Source organism: Lepidochelys kempii, chromosome 2, assembly GCF_965140265.1.
Source record: "Lepidochelys kempii isolate rLepKem1 chromosome 2, rLepKem1.hap2, whole genome shotgun sequence".
Taxonomy (NCBI): Eukaryota; Metazoa; Chordata; order Testudines; family Cheloniidae; genus Lepidochelys; species Lepidochelys kempii.
Window position 1 is genome coordinate 197,850,070 of NC_133257.1, and position 21,203 is coordinate 197,871,272.

Below are 21,203 nucleotides of genomic sequence, written 5' to 3' on the forward strand. Positions count from 1 at the left end.
GATATGGTCAAAACCTGAGTCTCATTTTTTTAAGTCAAATATCAACTTCTGATAATGCACTAAAGTGTGTGGTGGGTGTGTGTTTGTTTTTTTGTTTTTGTTTTAATTCAGATGTATGAGTGTGGAACCTTTGTCATGTAGGTTCTGTCCACAAAGCACTGGTGGTGAGGATTAAAATTTTTACATTTGTCCTCTTCCCCCAAAAGTCACTCTTGTTTTCTTTTCTTGACTGTTTTGCAAATGGCCACCATTTAGGCAACAGCTGTTTTTAACTATTTTAAACAAACTTTAATTGTTTTCCAAAATAAAATAACTTGTTTATGTTGAATTTGAGGTACTAATATGGGGCACTTTTGTTTATTAACTTGCACATTCGCTTTTAGCAAGCTGCCACATTGAGTTCTTGCATAGTGTGTGTCTTGGTTGGTCCATTTTCTGTGAACTCCATTTTCAAAGTGTGTATTTTGTTTAAATCTAGGGCTTCTAGCATCTCCACAGTCAGCACCTGGAAATCTGGATGCTGGAAAAAGTGGAGATGTTAAAGGTAATGGAACAGGAGGAAGCAGAGAAAATAGCACTGTTGATTTCAGTAAGGTAAATGACATTACATATTTTCTCAATGATTAGTAAGTAGGGCTATGTAACAGTATGGTAGCCAAACTGGTTGCTATTTCTACCTTAATTTGGGTTAACTACAGCAGTATCAGAATCCAGTATAGATTAAAATTAATTAGCCATTAAATGTTTTGGCTACTTTTGCAGTACATCTGGGCTTACTATTGTTAGATAATTTTGCCACTTCACATGTGCAGTATTTCATGTAACTTGACATAAGAAGCCACTGTACTTGCTGATTGAGCAATACATAATATTTTCAGGTCTGATACACTGCAAAAGTTTTTACAAAACATGAGTGTTATGGGTGTTTTTGCATATAAAGTGGCTTAAATTTTTCAATTTCTGTTTTTCTTACTTTAGAGACTTAAGGCCCCTTTTCAGAAAAGGGCTTTTATGCATTGTTCTGTAAAAGCCATGGAAATCTTAAGGATAAAGAGCATCAGTTGTGTTACTTCTGGAAGTAAACCTTGTGTACTTCTGTTAACCTCTCCCATCTTTTGTAACTTAAATGTTTTGGGTTATAAGAATCACTATGGATTCTTACTATAAAATTCACCTGTTCAGTCTAATCTGTACAGTAAAAGATAGTTATAAACTGTTTGCAAAATTAAATTTAATAATTGTGCTGAAGCAAAGCTAATTTACATAGTAGTTCTCATCTGATCATGGCAGGTGCCATTTATTCCTACTCTGTCACAGTTTTTACATTTTTGCTTGGCCTGTCCTTCTGTACACCTGCCTTGTCTCCTGTTGGGCAGGAGTCAGCCTCCTGGCACTGTAGTTGTGGCACACTTGGTGTGGGACTCAAGAGGCCAGCTGTAAGTTTTCTAGATAACAACGTAACTAGTGTTAGTTTCTTGTGCCTTTTGTGTATCTGTTTGTAAACTAAAGAGTCAATGTGCTGTACAGTTTTGTAATGTTCCTCTGTAATTATATGCAGAAATGTAAGTTTCTTTAGTCTATTTCAGCTGTTTGTTTTTTGTGGATGATAATTATATTAAAGCTATTAATTCCTTTAAAAATATTTAAAATACCATTTATAAAATGTAAAATAACTACATTCTGGAAACTACATATAATTACATGAACTCTCCTTAGTTATTGTTTTGTCTATTTGATGTCAAGTAATGTCACCTACCATAGAGAAAATATTTCTGTCCTGAGAAGTTACTGTGAAAAAGTGATTATGTAGCTGAAAGTTTTTAGAATATAATAAATAATAGTAGTTCTAACTTGTAACAATAAAAACAATATACTAATAAAATACCGCTGACAGACATATTTTATACACATCATATGCTTGTCTTTTCTGTTCCTGTACATGTGAAATATTTCTTTTGCATTTATATTGTTTTCATCAAAACAAGAGTTGATCAATACTCTTTTTAGTTTTTAAAAATTATTTGTAGAATTATCAATAAGAATTGTAAAGAAATAAGCAATTGTTTAATCTCTATATTATAGGTTGATATGAACTTCATGAGGAAAATTCCCACAGGAGCGGAAGCATCAAACGTGTTGGTGGGAGAAGTAGATTTTTTGGAAAGACCAATTATTGCTTTTGTGAGACTGTCCCCTGCTGTGCTTCTCTCAGGTCTCACAGAGGTTCCTGTTCCTACACGGTAAAGAAATCCTTGAATAACATGCATTTACTCACACAATGAAGTAACAGCACTTCAGTGTTAAAGCAGAGCATAGATCAGAGTTTAGATTGTGAACTCATTGGGACAGGAACTGTCTTTCTGTCTTAAATCTCTGACTTGCACGGCAAGCAATTGTTGCAGTTTTGTGTAATGAGGGACATCTAAACCTCCTCCCAAAACTTGAAAAAATGATGATATTTTGACGATATCTTTAGAACTATTTACGAAGTTTGAAACTGACAATACAGGTGGGTGTGGGAAGGGTGGATCTCAGAGCTGCTGGTCCTCTTCTTACACCATTTTAACTGTGTGACTAAGAAGACTTACACCCAATGTTAACATGACAATGGACGTAGTCCATTGAGTCTTGAAGTATGAGTACTCTGTGTAGAGTGCGGTATTGTGAAAACACAGCTAGAGTGTGGAAAACTTATTTGCTTGTGTGATCTCTAGAGTGTATATTCTAATGTGTCTTTACTTGTGAATACGGATGTTAGTTTTTGCAAATCTGTTGCCAAAATGAAATACATTTACACCTTTCTTTTTCTAGTGGCTAGGAAATGCAAAGTGAAGGATGGGTATAATCCTTCTCTTCTCCAGTCCCTACCAATGGTATGGCTTTAAGGGAAAAATTTTCAGTACTTTGGTGTTTATCACTGAGGATGAAATTCAGCTCCACTGGCACAGGAAGTGTGTGTTGGATCTACCTGTATTAGTATTTTGAGGTCCGCCAGGGGAGGGCAGGTTACTATTTTTGTTGTAATAGGATGTGTCTGCTGGGACTTAATGTTGAAAGCAGTTTGATAAATTGCAAATTAAATACATTTGGTAGACAAAAATGTGACTAATCTGATGTTGGGATTATGTGAAATGGTTTTCATGATAATTTTTTATGAACTAATTTATACAGCACACTGCCAGACACAATAGAACTAAATCGTTTGATGCATGTTTTCATCAGATTCATTTAGAGCTGCCATCAGAAAAAAAATATGTGCATTGGGTTATTGTTGGAGAAGGGTAAAACCTGTGAATGTTTGGTTTAGTTTTTATATCTAAAATGCAATTGCAGTTTCTTCAAAGAACTTGTCTGGAAATTTTCTTACAAGGACAGCATGGAAAATTGAACTTAATGGTTTTCAATATAATTATTGCATAATAGTATTGGCCTACTAATCTTTGCAATATGATTCTAACTGAATTACCTGGTTTTGAAAATTCTTTTTAAAAAATGGCAACACTGCTTTAATTTTTCACAGGAAATAGTTCCAAAATTACAGTAATTTAAATCTTTGTGTTCTATTTGTGTAGCTAAAACATCATCCATTTTATCAGTACCAAAATTATGAGCCTACAAATTATGAATTCTAATATATGATTTGAACAAGTAGCCTCAGATTTGGTTTGAGCAGCTGGCTTTTTACAAAAGGCTTAAGCTGAAATAACTCAGCTCTCCTGGTCTCCTCTCCTGTCTTAATTTTTCCTACAGGTTCTTGTTTCTGTTACTGGGTCCAGCTGGCAAGGCACCACAATACCATGAAATCGGAAGATCAATAGCAACGCTTATGACTGATGATGCAAGTAGTATATATTTACAATCCATTGAAAGCAAACCTGAGTGTTGAATAAAAATTTGCATTGCAGAAGTCTAAAATCATGTTCTCACAGACTGTGCTTAATGAACTCTTTACAACCTATAATTCACAGATACATGGCACAACCAAACTAACTTTATATAAAGAACAATGAAGACACAATCCACAGAAACAAGGAATGGATGTATAATAGCAATTTAAATTTATTCCTTGCCTTTCTTGTACAACGATTCCAAAAGTACTTGCGAAAAGATATACAAGCTATATATATATCTTTAACCTACCTCTTAAATACAGCCACTTTTGCCATGAAAGATGGCAACTATTAAATAATACATTGTAATGTGACACAGTAGTACAGGACAGAAAATTAAGAATGTTGTATAAAACTCAAACACCGAATGGGTATTTTTAGATGGGCAGAATATAATGGCCAAAGTTGAAATTTTGCCAGACACTTGAATTAATACTTCTAGTCTTCTGTGCAGTGCTGTGAGGTCTTTAAAGAGAACTGGGGATCAGGATCTCATTTATTTTTCATTCAAAAGAAGACACCTCCCACAGCATATTTGGATATTGTTTCAATACTGAATTCTCACTACTATTAGAGTAAGTTAACTGAAATGTTAGCATCTCTTTGGGTAACAGCAATTTTAACTTTTGAATTTTAATCCAGAAATATTTCTAAAGTTAAGGTATTTAATTAGGGCTTCTGGTTTTAGGTGTGTATTTTTAGGAACATAAAGGCTTATTGGGAATAAAAATTGACTTGATCGGTGTTTAGCAAAGGAATTATATAAAACATTTAATAATATAGAATATTTAAAAATTCCAGAATTATATAATTTCTTTCTCCCTCTGAAGACCTGCATTTCTAGGGATTAACTTCCAGTACATACGGCAGCTCTTTAGGAACTGCCTCTGCAAACAATTTCTAATACTGACTAAACTTACCATTTTTAATGGGTAAAACTCCACCAAAGGAAAAGTGTGATTAGGTTTTTTTAAATTAAGCCGTATTGGTTTAACTTGAAACCAGAAACCCCAAGTTAAAATAGTCACTCACTGGTTTGTGAAACTGAATATAGTCTGAGATTCTTTTGCAAAAGCAAAAGTTCCATTAACCTTAAAGAGAGGGTGATTTGGCTCTGTACTTTCTACTTTTGTAAGACGCCACCCAGAATACATGAAATTTAAGGATATATATATATAGTGGATGAATATAAAGTTCCTGATTTAATCAGTATGTATATTTTGACATTGAGTTAGTTTTAAATAGCTTGAATGTATTAATTCAGGGGTGGCATACACAACTGACTGTGGTGCATTGAACTGTTACTGAATCAGAGTTCAGTAGTTGTAAATCTAATTCATTTATTGAATGTTGTGAGGATGAGGTATTTTAATATTTACAAACATTTAATGAATTAATCCTCACAATATCCCGGTGACGTCTAAAATGTATAATCCCTATTTTGTACATAGGGAAACTGTTTGAAAGGGGATCTGGACCCACACCATGAGTCAGTGGCAGAGCAGGGACTAAACTAAGGAGGTTCTGATTCTCCATGGAGAGATCTGACTGTGCAGTAAAATGCTGAGAGAAATGCAAAAAGTAATCAGCACAACTATTGTTTTGTATTGTATGAGAGGAAAGTGATCAGGAACAGTCAGCATGGATTCACCAAGGGAAGGTCATACCTGACTAATCTAATCGCCTTCTATGATGAGATTACTGGTTCTGTGGATGAAGGGAAAGCAGTGGATGTATTGTATCTTGACTTTAGCAAAGCTTTTGACACGGTCTCCCACAGTATTCTTGTCAGCAAGTTAAGGAAGTATGGGCTGGATGAATGCACTGTAAGGTGGGTAGAAAGTTGGCTAGATTGTCGGGCTCAACGGGTAGTGATCAATGGCTCCATGTCTAGTTGGCAGCCGGTGTCAAGTGGAGTGCCCCAAGGGTCGGTCCTGGGGCCGGTTTTGTTCAATATCTTCATAAATGATCTGGAGGATGGTGTGGATTGCACTCTCAGCAAATTTGCGGATGATACTAAACTGGGAGGAGTGGTAGATACGCTGGAGGGCAGGGATAGGATACAGAGGGACCTAGACAAATTGGAGGATTGGGCCAAAAGAAATCTGATGAGGTTCAATAAGGATAAGTGCAGGGTCCTGCACTTAGGACGGAAGAACCCAATGCACCGCTACAGACTAGGGACCGAATGGCTAGGCAGCAGTTCTGCGGAAAAAGACCTAGGGGTGACAGTGAACGAGAAGCTGGATATGAGTCAGCAGTGTGCCCTTGTTGCCAAGACGGCCAATGGCATTTTGGGATGTATAAGTAGGGGCATAGCAAGCAGATCGAGGGACGTGATCGTCCCCCTCTATTCGACATTGGTGAGGCCTCATCTGGAGTACTGTGTCCAGTTTTGGGCCCCACACTACAAGAAGGATGTGGATAAATTGGAGAGAGTCCAGCGAAGGGCAACAAAAATGATTAGGGGTCTGGAACACATGAGTTATGAGGAGAGGCTGAGGGAACTGGGATTGTTTAGTCTGCAGAAGAGAAGAATGAGGGGGGATTTGATAGCTGCTTTCAACTACCTGAGAGGTAGTTCCAGAGAGGATGGTTCTAGACTATTCTCAGTGGTGGAAGAGAGGACAGGACAAGGAGTAATGGTCTCAAGTTGCAGTGGGGAGGTTTAGGTTGGATATTAGGAAAAACTTTTTTACTAGGAGGGTGGTGAAACACTGGAATGCGTTGCCTAGGGAGGTGGTGGAATCTCCTTCCTTAGAAGTTTTTAAGGTCAGGCTTGACAAAGCCGTGGCTGGGATGATTTAATTGGGTATGGGTCCTGCTTTTGAGCAGGGGGTTGGACTAGATGACCTCCTGAGGTCCCTTCCAACCCTGATATTCTATTCTATGATTCTATTGTAAAGAAAAGATGGATTTTTCGAAGTATTGATTGTTATAAACAAGACTGTATATTATTTAGTCAAGAACACTTCAAAAATATTTGGAACCACAGTTACATATATATATGCACAAGATTATGAATGGAAGCACTTGTGCACATATATGAAAGAATTTGCATGTGCAAAACCCACCAACAACACACACAGTTGTTAATATTTGAAAAAGGCTTATACAAACCTGTTTACATGCAAAATTGCAAGTGCACAAGTAAAAGCCGAGTTGAGACCCATGGAAGATTTGCCTATGACTTTTTTACTCAAGTGTCCCTCTAAGGGGTTGCTCTTACCCAGCATTCATTTGTGTGTGTATTTTTTTTCCCAATAAAGGTTTTCCACGATGTTGCTTATAAAGCTAAAGACCGTAATGATCTGTTATCAGGAATTGATGAATTTTTAGACCAAGTGACTGTCCTGCCTCCAGGAGAGTGGGATCCATCTATACGCATTGAGCCACCAAAAAGTGTTCCTTCCCAGGTAAGACCTTTTTCAGTATTGTGGTCTGTGATATGTTTCTAAAATACATTTCCAAATGCAATGCAAAACTTATAATAATAATTAACATTTATTAGAGCAGCAGTACCCTCCTTCCCCTTTCAATTTGGGAGAAAGATTAGAACCTCTGTAAAATAACACTAGCTATATTACGTTAACTTGTTTATCTCCTCTCCTCTGTTTTTGCTTGAAATCAATCTTATTAATTTCTCTAATCTTGAATACTCTGAAATTGTATTTTGGAATTTTTATAATAAAAAGTTCTGTTATGTGAATCTAATGATTATAAACTAGACTATTGCAGTTTTTCCAAAGGAAAATGGAAACAAAAATTAAATACAAATTTAGGTAGGGAAAATCTGGGTTAGAAAATGAAAACACTGTAAATTATATGTGAAAAATAAAAATGGATAATATTAATGCATTCTGCTATTTTTGGAATGAGAATCTGAATCCCAAACATGGTCTTCTGCTTGTTGCTCTAAAGAGTGTTTTGTGCTGCTATTATGCTGCACCCCACAGGCGTGTTAGGGTGGGAAATTGTGCTCTAAAGAAAACCTGATTAGTTCTCATAGTTGAGGGAAATTGCTGCAGCAAGGGTCTGGTACAGTGAGGGACAGGGGCTCCCCTTTTGGGGGGCTGGTCATATACTCTGTCAGGTAGTAACAATCTTGGAGAGGTTTAAAGAGAAGACAAAATTTAAAAGGGGGAAATGTAGCTTGTTTATCAAGAAATGTGAAGTTAAAACCTTGGGCTCCTTACAGCCTGGGCTTTGGTTTCCAAAGAAAGTAGGTGAGTTGATGTTGTGGGATATGAGTTAGACAAAGGAAGCCTGTGGTATTTGTGTGCTGTTGGTGGACCTTGCTGAGTACAAGGAGCAAAGTTTTTACATGTCCATATAAAAAGCAAAGCTGTCTGCATAATGAGGTGGAGTGTGTGCATTTGTGTTTACATTACCATGTGTATGCACACATGATATAGCATATATGTAATCAGTATATAATACATACATAATTTTTAGATATAACTATTATACCTGAATCGTGTGTATCTTGCCATTAAAATGTATTGTTAATTGAGCTATGAATTCACTCCTCAGAAGCCATGTGTATTCAAAGTGTATTCATAGATACTGTTGCCTTTTGGGAACTTTATTTACAAGTATCATCCATATCATGTTGTACATTTGTATTGTAAATATTTATCAAATACCTTGTATTAAAATATTTTATTTTGGAAGTATTGGGTCTTTGCAAACTTTTCCTGATCAGAGGCTTATTAATAAAAGGTGACCCTAAAGTAAAATGTTTTAATGTACTTTCCTTACCTAGGAGAAAAGGAAGATACCTAAATTTCCAAATGGATCTACTTCTACAGGAGAGATTCTCAAACAGGAGAGCCATCATGCTGGACCTGAGCTACGGAGGACTGGAAGGTGGGTTTGCTTACCTAAATACTAGTTATCACAAAGAAATACAAGCAATAAATCATTAATACTGATTACCATTTTGTAGAATGATACATTTAAATCTTTTAAATTCATGGTAAAACACATCCTTTTTCCTTTTCAAGTGATTGGTTCTGGCCTATGATTGTTGTCCTCCTTAAAACATTATCAACCCTGTGGCAATGTTCCTCAACACACTTGTGAAGGATTTCATAGTATGAGGATGCCTCCTTTAACTGACTAAATTTTCAAAATACATTTTTAATTTTTAAACTATTATAAAGCATGCATTTATCATGAGTGTAGCAGCAACTTGGAAATTGTCTATATTGGGCTAGATATTTAAAATATTGCATAGGTACAAATCAATGTCTAAACTATTTTCTAGACCCCACAGAAGAAACTTTAAAAGAAGAGGTCAGTATTATATGCAGCATCATATAACAAGATTCATACCAATGGAATATGGACAAAGTAGTGATTTTTAGACCTGCAAAAAATTCAAAGAAAATTCTTGTAGATGAGTTGCATTTCTTGTCTGGAAATTTTAGTAAACTCAAATCCTTGGCTAAAAAATTGGATTGCCTACAAATTAGAAAAACAACTGATAAGACTTAACCAATCTTAATCTTCACTAAAATTTTATTGCAGGTTTGGATCAGCTGGAAAAAAACTATAGAGGTTCAAGAGTTAATATCCTACAGGCAAATAAATTTTCAACAGCATGAATTTAGTGATACTTTTCCATAGAGAACCTGTCACCATATGAACTGACTTTGGTTTCAGCTCCAGTATTATGTCCTATACCAGGGGTGGGCAAAATATGGCTCGCGGGCTGTTTTAAGCCAGCCTGCGAGCTCCCGCTAGGGAACAGGGTCTGGGGCTTGCCCTGCTCCGGCGCTCCAGCCGGGGAGCAGGGTCGGGGGCCGCAGCACGTGGCTCCCCGGAAGCTGCAGCATGGCCCCACTCCGGCTCCAATGGCCCCCTCCAGTGCTCCAATGGGAGCTGCAGGGGCAGTGCCTGCAGATGGGGCAGCGTGCAGAGCCACCTGGCCGCGCCTCCACGTAGGAGCAGGAGAAGGGACATACCACTGCTTCCAGGAGCCACTTGAGGTAAGTGCCGCTGGGAGCCTGAACTCCTAATTTCTGGCCCCACCCCGGAACTAGCACCCCCAACCAGAGCCCTCATCCCCTCCCGTACCCCAAACCCAATTTTGTGAGCATTCATGACCTGCCGTACAATTTCTATTCCCAGATGTGGCCCTCAGGCCAAAAAATTTGCCCACCCCTGTCCTAAAAGCTGGATTTTAAATATCCTTTTTGTGCTTATTACGTGTTTTGATGACCACTTCGTTCAGATCTGGGCCTCTTAAAACATTGTTTGGGCAGAGTGATTTGCCAGGGTCTTTTCAGTGTCTAGCCCATTATATGCAAAATAGCTAAACAGCATTTTAAAATATATAGTTAAGTATAAACCACGTAACTTTTTTATACAATTAACTGGATTGGAATTGACTAAATTAGTTTACATTTTAATCTGTGTTGTATTTTAAATTGGATTATGAAATTGTTAACTTTGTGCTGGCAGTCGGCATTGGCAATCTTGTGTAGCCCATAGTTTTAAACTAGCTAGAATCCTTTAGTGTACAGTTTGACGAGTTTCATCTCACCTATTTAGGCTTTTTGGTGGTTTGATACTTGACATCAAAAGGAAAGCACCTTTTTTCTTGAGTGACTTCAAGGATGCATTAAGCCTGCAGTGCCTGGCCTCGATTCTTTTCCTATACTGTGCCTGTATGTCTCCTGTAATCACTTTTGGAGGGCTCCTGGGAGAAGCTACAGAAGGCAGAATAGTGAGTACAAAGAATGGTAGTGGCCAGGCTTTTAGATCTTCAGAGGCAAGTGACTGTGTGCATTTGTCTCATTTATTCATACTTTTATTTGAAGAGTTTATCCACAGCACTTGATTAGCCTGCCCCAAGGCAGACATTCCCCAAAAGGTAATTGCTGTGGAAAATGTGAACAGGAGAGGATGCACAGTTAAGGTAAAAATGTTTATCCTGCCTTACTGGGTGAATGGCTTCATGAATTGAAAAAGAGCTTTCATTGCCTTTTTGGAAAGGGACAATAGAATTGGCTCAAAAAATGTAAGCACTAAAGCTGCACCATCCCAGTAGGCCTACTTAGGATAAGTCAGAGGCTCAAGGTGGATAGCTAACCAAGCTTAATGGCCTTGAGTAGTAGGCCTGTGTGGATGATAATGCTGATGATGCATTGGCAGAGGAAGCAGAATTGTATATTTAAACCATGGACAAAATATAAATGTTTTTTCACTAATTGTGTACTACTTTATATTCTTAATAAGAGGAGATAACCAAGGTTTATAAACAGAAAATACTCTTCATTTTAAACCTTAACAAATTTGGCTATAGAGAAATATCTTTTTAATCTTGGTAATGCCATATTGGATAGTTTGCAGACTATAGCCATTTTAACTAAATTACTAACTAGGGCTTCGCAATTTTCTTAAAGGGGGAAATGGTCACATCCACTATTGTATAAAGTCAGTGTTTCAATGTGAATTAGCTAATGACTGTTAATTAAAATAATTTATTAAATGTATTTTCTATTTTTAATTTTGTTGTGAAAATGACTTTTTTTCTTTTAGGGAAAATATAAGGATGTATTTAAATTTTTCCTTAAAACATCTTAGGATTTTGATTATACAAAATACAAAAAAACTCCATACTGCTTTTCAGAGCACACCTTTAAACTTGAATTGTAGTACTTGTTTACACTTGTACTTATTTAACTGGACTTTATTTTTTGCAAAGAAGGCCTGTGACTTGAATATTTCCTTATTAACAGGAGAATTTTAACAAGCCGTTGGCTGGTACAAAATCTGCTTCCAGAAATAAATTACATTCTTGTACTGTGCCATAATTTTATTACTCCAGAGTTAGGAAGTATGTTTTCAGGCAGTTGGCATAAAAACATTAACGTGATTTGTACATGTACCTCTTATGCATAACTTTGAAAATGTGTTCCTTTTTAAGATTTGATTTTAAATACCTTCTTTTTTTTAGCTGTCTGGGACTATTTGCGGGCTTGTTCCTGCCTTCAGATACTTTGGTGTGCATCAATGAATATAATAAATTAGTTACTGTGCACGTATGTTGAAGCACAGTAGCTGACTTTGTAAGGTACAAAGTTTGTGTTCAAACCCCTCCCTCACATTCCCAGAGAATGTCACCTTCACAGTACTCCCTGTCCCTGCCACCATCCTGATTCAGAGCCCAAAGTTAATGCATTGATTGAACTAAAATACTAGTTTGAGGTTAACACTTGAACAACAGGCGAAATTAATACATCATCTTTTTATGTGTAGCATGCAAAACTCCTTTTATTGCCCCAATTCAGCAATTCACAGCCCAGGTTTAAGTGCCTTATTGAATTAGGGCTTAAATCATGTTTGCTTAGTTTTAGCTTTCTCGGGCATGAATAATTACAGAAGAGCATTTTTTTAAAAATTGCAAGTCAAGAATGTTCTTGTCAAACTCATGTCTTTTCATATTTTATTTTTTAACTGGCTTAGGTAATTTTTTAAAACTTAAACAGTGTTTTAGGTCCAAAGCTCTGCTTTTTCTCTCTTGTAGTGGTTTATAACATTTTATTTATTTATTTTAAGAGGAAAGTGTTTTAGTAAAGCATGTAATTCTAGGACAAAAACAAATAAATAGTTTACCCTAACAAAGAGAAATGCATTACCAGGTGGGATGCTGGCTTACTACTCCATCTTTTCATTAAAAAGAAAAGGAGTACTTGTGGCACCTTAGAGACTAACCAATTTATTTGAGTATGAGCTTTCGTGAGCTACAGCTCACTTCATCAGATGTTTACCGTGGAAACTGCAGCAGACTTTATATACACACAGAAATCATGAAACAATACCTCCTCCCACCCCACTGTCCTGCTGGTAATAGCTTATCTAAAGTGATCAACAGGTGGGCCATTTCCAGCACAAATCCAGGTTTTCTCACCCTCCACCCCCCCACACAAATTCACTCTCCTGCTGGTGCTAGCTCATCCAAAGTGACAACTCTTTACATAATCAAGTCTTAAAACTTAAATCATAATCTTAAAACAAAAAAACTTCAAATCCAGACTCCAGTGAGAAACTGCTGAATTGGAATTCATTTGCAAATTGGATACTATTAATTTAGGCTTAAATAGAGACTGGGAGTGGCTAAGTCATTATGCAAGGTAGCCTGTTTCCTCTTGTTTTTTCCTACCCCCCCCCCCCCAGATGTTCTGGTTTAACTTGGATTTAAACCTGGAGAATGGTCAGTTTAGATGAGCTATTACCAGCAGGAGAGTGAGTTTGTGTGTGTATGGGGGTGGGGGGGATGTGAGAAAACCTTGATCTATGCAGGAAATAGCCCGACTTGATTATGTAAAGAGTTGTCACTTTGGATGGGCTAGCACCAGCAGGAGAGTGAATTTGTGTGGGGGGGTGGAGGGTGAGAAAACCTGGATTTGTGCTGGAAATGGCCCACCTGTTGATCACTTTAGATAAGCTATTACCAGCAGGACAGTGGGGTGGGAGGAGGTATTGTTTCATGATTTCTGTGTGTATATAAAGTCTGCTGCAGTTTCCACGGTAAACATCTGATGAAGTGAGCTGTAGCTCACGAAAGCTCATACTCAAATAAATTGGTTAGTCTCTAAGGTGCCACAAGTACTCCTTTTCTTTTTGCGAATACAGACTAACACGGCTGTTCCTCTGAAACCCATCTTTTCATTGTCATGTATATGTAAACCATTATTGTTCAGTAACACCCATTCACATTTTTTCTTTTGTAATGCTTGGTTGCCTGGTGCAGGTTTGATACAGCACACTGTATCAAGTTTTCATACAGATATGCTGCAATATCTTCTTTCTTCCAGAGAAAGACAGTTTTTCTTTTTCTTTAACCACATTTGGTAGACCTTGTGTTTGTTAAAATTGTTGGTGTGTGCTTTCCTCCTTAGCCTTCAGAATTAATAACTTGTTCTTATGGGTATGGATAGCTTTACAGTTGTTCAAGAGTGAGGCATTCCAAATCTTTTGACCATGGTACTGTTATTTCAGTGCTGTGTTAAGTTACTTATGTGTATAAAGCATCAATATCAATATTGGTTTTACTGTTTTCATTCCTAACTTTATTTCTAAGATGGTGGTTTATAAAATCATAAGTGTGAAAACATGGTGATAAATGTTAACCATAAAGGCAATGTGTCACAGCAATTTTTTTCCCTCCAAACAGAGTGCAATAGAATCTCTCTTTGGAGCCTCATTAACTGGGATTGCCTATTCTCTGTTTGCTGGGCAACCTCTTACGATACTGGGGAGCACTGGACCAGTTCTAGTATTTGAAAAAATATTATTTAAATTCTGCAAGTAAGTAATATTTACATTGACTTGATACGTTTTCTGAACTTAAGGATAACTCAGACTTCCTGATAGATTTGTAATACTGAAAGTGGAAATCTGCAAGTCGGCATGGACTAAAACCCGACTTTACATTTTAGTTGGGCTGCATTTTAATTCTCAGATGCAAACCTGGTTTTGTGACTTTGTGTTGGGGTTGGATCAAAAGCCAGAAGATATCTGCCTTTCGCTCTGGTGACCATGATTTTGCAAGAATAGCCTGCAAGATCTTGGCAATGTCAAATGTCAGTTGAACCCTAGTCTTGATTTGGCCACAAATCTAAACCTTGTACCCTTGCCTTGAATTTTATCTAGATCCAGATACTGTTTCTATCCAATCTCTAGTTACAAATTTAAATAGATTAAATCTTGCTTTTGGAATTATAAATAATTTGATACATAATCTATATCAGACTTATAAATATAATGTTTTAAAACTACTTTTATGTTTAAAAATTGTAACAATCTTACACAGATGAAAGAAAAAAGGAGGATCAACATTTCCTTGTGGAAGTCTTTTATTGTGTTTTTTTTATATATTTCCTTGATGGTGTATCTGTATAAGTTATCGTTCACTTTCAGCCATAGTGTTTGTCAGTATTCGTTTTCTCTTTGATCTTCTAGAATAGTTCAGATATGTGGATTGTGGTTCCTCCCAACCAGCAAATTAAGAAAGCATACTTAAGACTTTAGATCTTAGTCTTGACATTTAGCTGTTAAATTCCAGCATGTAGAGACCGCTGGCCCTAGCATGCTGCAGCTAGAGGAGAAAACAGGACTTGGAGTATATAAAGAAACTCTGTGCCACTTGGATGTGAGGCACTGGTTGATTTCAGCAAGGAAACCAGGATTCCAGTCCTGTGCCAGAAAAGGTCAGACAAAGCAAAGAATTACCACACCTTTCTGCCTAAACTGCAATAGTGACTTTGACCCTGACAGGGAACCCTGAGGCTGAAAAGGTAGACAGCCTTAAAGTATACCCCACACCCTTTAGGTGGAGAGTGGGTTCATACGCCCCCTACCTACGTAACTGCTCATTGGATCCCAGCACCCTCTCTCCATAGTAACAGCTCCAGCCCTCAGGATGAGGAAAGAAGTAGAGTCCCAGATGTTTCTGCCTCAAACAAAGGCTGCCCTCACGTCAGGATAAGCAAGGCACAAGAGAGTACAAGTACAGGGACAAAAATTTGTGCCTTACCTTTTTTTTTACAAGGTTGAATGGTTTACTGTTTCAGGTAGCCTTAAAATTTTACTGAACACCTGTATTTTCTTTTTCAAACAGGGACTATGGGCTTTCCTATCTTTCCCTGCGAACCAGCATTGGTCTGTGGACTTCATTTTTATGCATAGTATTAGTAGCAACTGACGCAAGCAGCCTTGTGTGTTACATCACTCGATTTACTGAGGAAGCTTTTGCAGCACTCATTTGCATCATATTTATCTATGAAGCATTGGAAAAGCTTTTTCATTTGGGAGAACTTTATGCCTTCAATATGCACAATGACCTGGATAAATTGACTTCATATTCGTAAGTGTCAGGTTTTTTACATTTTTTTACACCAGGATAATACTAATGGAACACCTTACAGTCCATTAGTAAAATTTCTGAATGTATAAATGGAAGTTTAAATGAACATATATAATAATATGCTTTCAAGAATTCTTTTTAAAAAAAAAAGCCTAATAATTTGAATGCTTGAATTTTTGCATCTTGAATGTTTTTATTACATAGTCATAAAATTGCAGCTTTGCATATAGATAGCCCAATGTCAGGTACATATAAGAGAAAGCATGGTAGGTATGGTATAAATTTCATATAATCTCTACTAAATGTTTAAACATGTTGGGCCAAGTCCTGCTGTGTTATACCAGTCTGAATAGTTACGCTGACGTAAATCTCCACTAGCTGAAGATCGGTTTGTTTTGCTATGTAAAATCAATTTGTTTTGCTGTACACCTGATATGGTGTAGTAATTCTTAAAACTTTAAAATAATATATGTACATATATGAGAAAAGAGTTTTGTCAACTGAAATAGTTAGTACTGTAAAAAGTTTTCAATAATGTAAATAATGATATAGACTAAATTTATACAATAAGGATGGAAATTTTGTACCTTCAGATTTTTTTTATTCACCTTCTATCTTTAGATGCAGTCACAAGATGTATATATTTTTTAGTTTTACTTGTTATGTTTGATTTTCAGGCTCGGGTTCATTGGAAAACCGTTTCTCTAAGCCTAGCAAATAGTTCAACTATCTTCTTGCCTGTCTCTGGTTATTTGAAATAACTTGTCTTTATTTCTCTGGCCACCCATTAAAACCCACAATAGCTACATGAGCAGGTTCTTTTGTGGAGTGCCAGTATCCCAAAATGCATTTCACTTGCAAACAAATTTGCTAATGTGAAGTGCAATTCAAGCATAAAATTCAGGTTCATAACCTCAGATTTTTTAATTCTGTTAAAGGGATGCTGTTAGCCTGAATGTTTTAAGATAATTTTCTGTTCAGATTGAGTGCCCTGTGATGTCTTACTTTTTTAAAAATTGTTTTGGGGTTTTTCTGCTCCCTACTTAATGTTTATAAGGATCTTTTCAACAATGGTGAAACTTAATAACTGAACAGGTTCAAAAGTGAAACTGACTCTACCCAAAGTCTGTCAAATGTACAGTATAAACCAGATAAGAAAAACAGTTGTTTTTTGTCAACTGTTCAGTTATATTCATTATAGTAGGCACCAAGTTCTAGAAATAAATGTGATTTCCCCCCCTCAAGTTTATGTCCCTTTTATAAGGAATTTTTTTTATAAGTACCTGCTACCTGTTTCTGGAGAGAGACCTTTGCTTTATGCAATTTTGAAAGAATTTAATGTGTTAGAATTTGAGAGGAAAATGTATGGAACACTTTTTCCTGGAACTCTTCAGAAAATATTTCTAATAGTTCTTTTTAATAAAGCCACTTTCTTATCTCATGTATTTCACTGCACATAATGAGGAGCCTTGTACTCTGTCATCTTTATGTAGTAGTTTGGGATCGAAGTTATTGTAGCCACTTTAACTTTTTACAAATGTAAATAGCTTAAAATTGCAACATTGTGTTAAGAGTTTAAAAGTTCAAAAGCAAACTGAAACTAGAATGAAAAGCTCTTTACTGATACTTAATTTTACTTTTCAGATGTGTGTGTTCTGAGCCTCAGAACCCTAGCAATGAAACTTTACAGATGTGGCTGAAGACCAATACATCTGTGGATACTGTAACATGGACTAACCTCACAGTTTCTGTGAGTAACTCAAAAATTAAAACATGGGGTTACTTATTTTTCATCTTGTTTCATCCCCCCAGTTGAATCTGGATCAGCTTCTTTAGAATTCTGTATATGCAGAACACTTTTAGAACACTAGGGGAGAATTGAAAAGATGAAAGAATATTTTCTCCCTTTTGAGTAGGTGGATGCCTTCTTTTTTGTGTTATGATCCATGCCAATAATTTTCAATTTCACAGTAAGGGCTTGATCTAAATCTTAAACATTTATCTATGCATGCTTCTGTATTTGACAGGTAGGGCCAAGTTCTTTCAGAGGCTTGGTGATTATTTTGATATTAATTGGTAATTGTTTTGCTGTATTAATATATTATCATAGAAACATTCATTTTTAATAAGATATGAGGCCTCAATTCAGCAAAAGATTTGTGTATGTGCTTAAAATTCATTGACTTCAGTGGACTTAAGTACATGTGTAAAGTTAAGCATGTACTTAAGTGCTTTGCTAAATTAGAGTCTGAAAATTGTATAAAGTACATTTGAGGATCATTTTTTGGTTCGGGAGTGAGGGAGATGTAAAGATAAGTCTTCAATTGTAATACTCTATGCTAGGACCAAAAGTAAATACAAGTGAAAAAAATTTTTTTAGGTATTATCCACAGTCCTAAACGGTAGTATCAGAATGTTTGTCTGGTTTTCTACTACGTAAGCAACAAACTCTGAAATTTCTCCCTTGATCCTCCCTAGACACCTTTGGTCTAGGATAGAAACAAAATTAACAATTTAAGATTTGCTTCCAAACTTCTCCAACTTTAGGAGCATATGCTGAGAGCATTTGATGCATGGTCCCTACCTCCCTTAAGTCTTGGGGTAATTAGTCTATGTAGAAAGCTTCAGTATAGACTTTGCGCTTTAAAAAATAAAAACTGATTGCCCTTTTCAGTGCAAATTTTTTGTTTTGGTGAGTTTAAGGGGGAGGCCTCAAGTTATAATGCTCCTTTGAATGACCTTTATTTTAAAGAGTGTAACTTGTTTTTTGTTGTTTTTGTTTGTAGGAATGCAAAAAGTTTCATGGTGTGTTTCTTGGATCAGCTTGCGGTCATCATGGCCCATATATTCCAGATGTTCTGTTTTGGTCCGTGATATTATTCTTTACAACATTTTTCCTCTCCTCTTTTCTCAAGCAGTTTAAGACCAAACGTTATTTCCCTACTAAGGTAATTAGGGTTCACTGCTATTTTGCTTTGAAATGACAGCCTTTCCTTCTTGCATACAATGATGTAATTCACTCCAGTTTTGCTTTTACTTAATGTGTTTCCAAAGGTTCAGAACACGGTATTGAGAATATTAGTTTGCTGCTATCATTCTCCCGGTGAGACAGAAATAAGTGATTGATTGATAATTGGCTGATAATGCTGTAAATTTAGGAGTTAAAACTAAAAATATAGACACTGAGACAGAGGTACTGGAAATGGTTAAAAGTTCTTGAAATTATGATAACTGAACTGTCATTTTCTTAAATTCTTTACTGTATTCACAAAAATGAGTAACTTAAACATTCACAGACCTAAGGAGGCCCCCAAATCCACATTGGGATATAGTCAGATCTCACAAAGTGATTAGACATCCACACGGTTTGTCACATCCATTGGCACAGGATGATGGGTTGATACCTAACCTGGGGGGAAAAAGTATATCGCCAAACACAAGAGTGTTGGGAGCAACATCCCTTCACTCAGCCTCTGTTAGGGGGCTGATCTAATCCTTGCTGCTTGGATCAAGTGCCAGAAGATAATTCCTTTTAGCCAAAAGAAAGTGGGGAAGATGCTTGTGAAATTTAAACCCATACCCACATATGCACATTAACTTTTACCAGTCCATCTTCCACACCTTGAAACTGTCCTACAGTATAACCCAAATTAGCTGAAGTATAAACATCCAGATCTCAGTAAAACTGTAAATTCTAAAGTGTGCTCTTGGAAATAAGAGTGACAGTGTAAAAACAAGATATTAGAAAGGAAGGGATGAGCAGCCAGCCAACTCCCAAGTGAGAGGAGATCCGTGAGATTAGTCAATAGCACTGTTGGCTGGCTGGTGCTACAGCTCTGTTATATGGGGAGGCGTCCTGTGGGGTAGCCTCTACAATGTTTTGCAAGTTGAAAAAGTCATCACTATTTGTGCAGGCATCTTGCAGAAAAGCATCATGGCTATTGTTTCATAGTGAAATCATACCTTATCATATATGGAATGCAGCTATACCAGGTATGTAGTGTTTAGGATGGGATTGGAAGTTTAAGCATAGAAATTAGACTCTGCAGCGTGGGGCATGGGTCACTTGCTGGAGGATTCTCTGCACCTTGAAGTCTTTAAACCACGATTTGAGGACTTCAGTAGCTCAGATGTAAGCTAGGGGTTTGTTACAGGAGTTGGTGGGTGAGATTCCGTGGTCTGTGTTATGCAGGAGGTCAGACTAGACGATCATAATAGTCCCTTTTGACCTTTGTCTATGATTCTATGACTTTTGCTATGGGATGGCCATTGTATTTTATATTTTGAGGTAGAGGCACATGCATCTTGTTGGGCTGAGGGACCTGTTTTAATGGTCTGGTCCTTCTTTTAAGGCTAATGGAACCCAATCATTTCCAAAGGCCTTTAAAGGAATTTGTTTCCTCCAACAGATCACTTCTTCGAGGCTAGGATTTAAGATAATATTTTATCCTCCATTAATAGGGTGGGCAATAAGACAATAGGGTTATGGTCACAGGTCACTTTAATTTACAGATAAAGTATGACAGAAGATAGTGCCAGGAATTGTGGGCTAAATCTGATCTGTTCGATCATTTAAAAAATTGAACTAATTTAAAGTTGCAAAAATTATCCATTTTGACAGGCATTAAATATAGCAGTGAAAATAGCTTGTATTTTAAGATACCTTTTTTCCCTTCTAGGTGCGCTCTACAATCAGTGACTTCGCTGTATTTCTGACCATAGTGATCATGGTTCTGATTGACTGGCTTGTTGGAGTTCCTTCTGCTAAATTACATGTTCCTGAGAAATTTGAAGTAAGAAACAAAAACCTTGTCCATTTAAAAAGGTTTAAATGATCTGCAATTTCATGGATAGTTGAACAGTGGAAAAATGAAAAAATTGCTTTTAAATATGGAAAAAGAAATTGACTTTTTTTGTGTTTGCAAAGAAATACACTGTAATATGCGTGTTTTTTCCATGCTAATTTTTTTTCTGGATTGATATGTTTTTAATTTCTTGGCATTTTCTGTTCTGGGTCTAATTTTCATCTGATAAAGGAAGTTCCTGGAGATCCTTGCTATTCCATCTCACAGAGTAGCATGAACCCTTGTTCAGGAGAGCTGTGTAGAAGCCAAGGAAAATGGAAAGGATTATGTTTGTTTTGTCTTGCTAAATTTTTTTCACGTAAACCACACCCTCATATGACTTAATGTTATAATAATGCACACCTAGCAGCTAATTGCACCACTCCTTCAGTCCACCAACTAAATGCGTTTTAGGCATAAGCCCTTGGTAAGACCCTCGCCTACGCCAGTTTTGCTGAGGACGTAGCGCTAGTTATCAAATCAATGGATGAGCTACTTGTGGCACCTAAATCCGTGAAAGCTCAGCAGCAAAAGTTGGCCTGAAAATTAATTGGGGTAGAACCAAACCTCTTACAATTGGCAGTTTTGATC

At 36.8% G+C, this 21,203-nt stretch overlaps 1 protein-coding gene across 11 annotated transcripts in view; it reads left to right on the plus strand.

Moving 5' to 3' along the window:
- Window positions 1-21,203, plus strand: part of SLC4A7 (solute carrier family 4 member 7) — a 161,722-nt gene that overhangs the window by 122,804 nt on the left and 17,715 nt on the right. For 7 of the 11 annotated variants that reach the window (XM_073333411.1, XM_073333420.1, XM_073333415.1 and 4 more), the window contains 12 exons: window positions 479-594; window positions 1,377-1,436; window positions 2,083-2,240; window positions 3,751-3,838; window positions 7,160-7,306; window positions 8,656-8,759; window positions 10,449-10,623; window positions 14,077-14,210; window positions 15,523-15,768; window positions 17,413-17,518; window positions 18,555-18,716; window positions 20,448-20,561. In XM_073333411.1, coding sequence (XP_073189512.1) covers window positions 479-594; window positions 1,377-1,436; window positions 2,083-2,240; window positions 3,751-3,838; window positions 7,160-7,306; window positions 8,656-8,759; window positions 10,449-10,623; window positions 14,077-14,210; window positions 15,523-15,768; window positions 17,413-17,518; window positions 18,555-18,716; window positions 20,448-20,561 — 1,610 coding nt within the window. Of the gene's footprint in view, window positions 1-478; window positions 595-1,376; window positions 1,437-2,082; window positions 2,241-3,750; window positions 3,839-7,159; window positions 7,307-8,655; window positions 8,760-10,448; window positions 10,624-14,076; window positions 14,211-15,522; window positions 15,769-17,412; window positions 17,519-18,554; window positions 18,717-20,447; window positions 20,562-21,203 lie in introns of those variants that run through there. The other 4 variants (XM_073333416.1, XM_073333421.1, XM_073333417.1 and 1 more) reach the window with 2 other exon arrangements.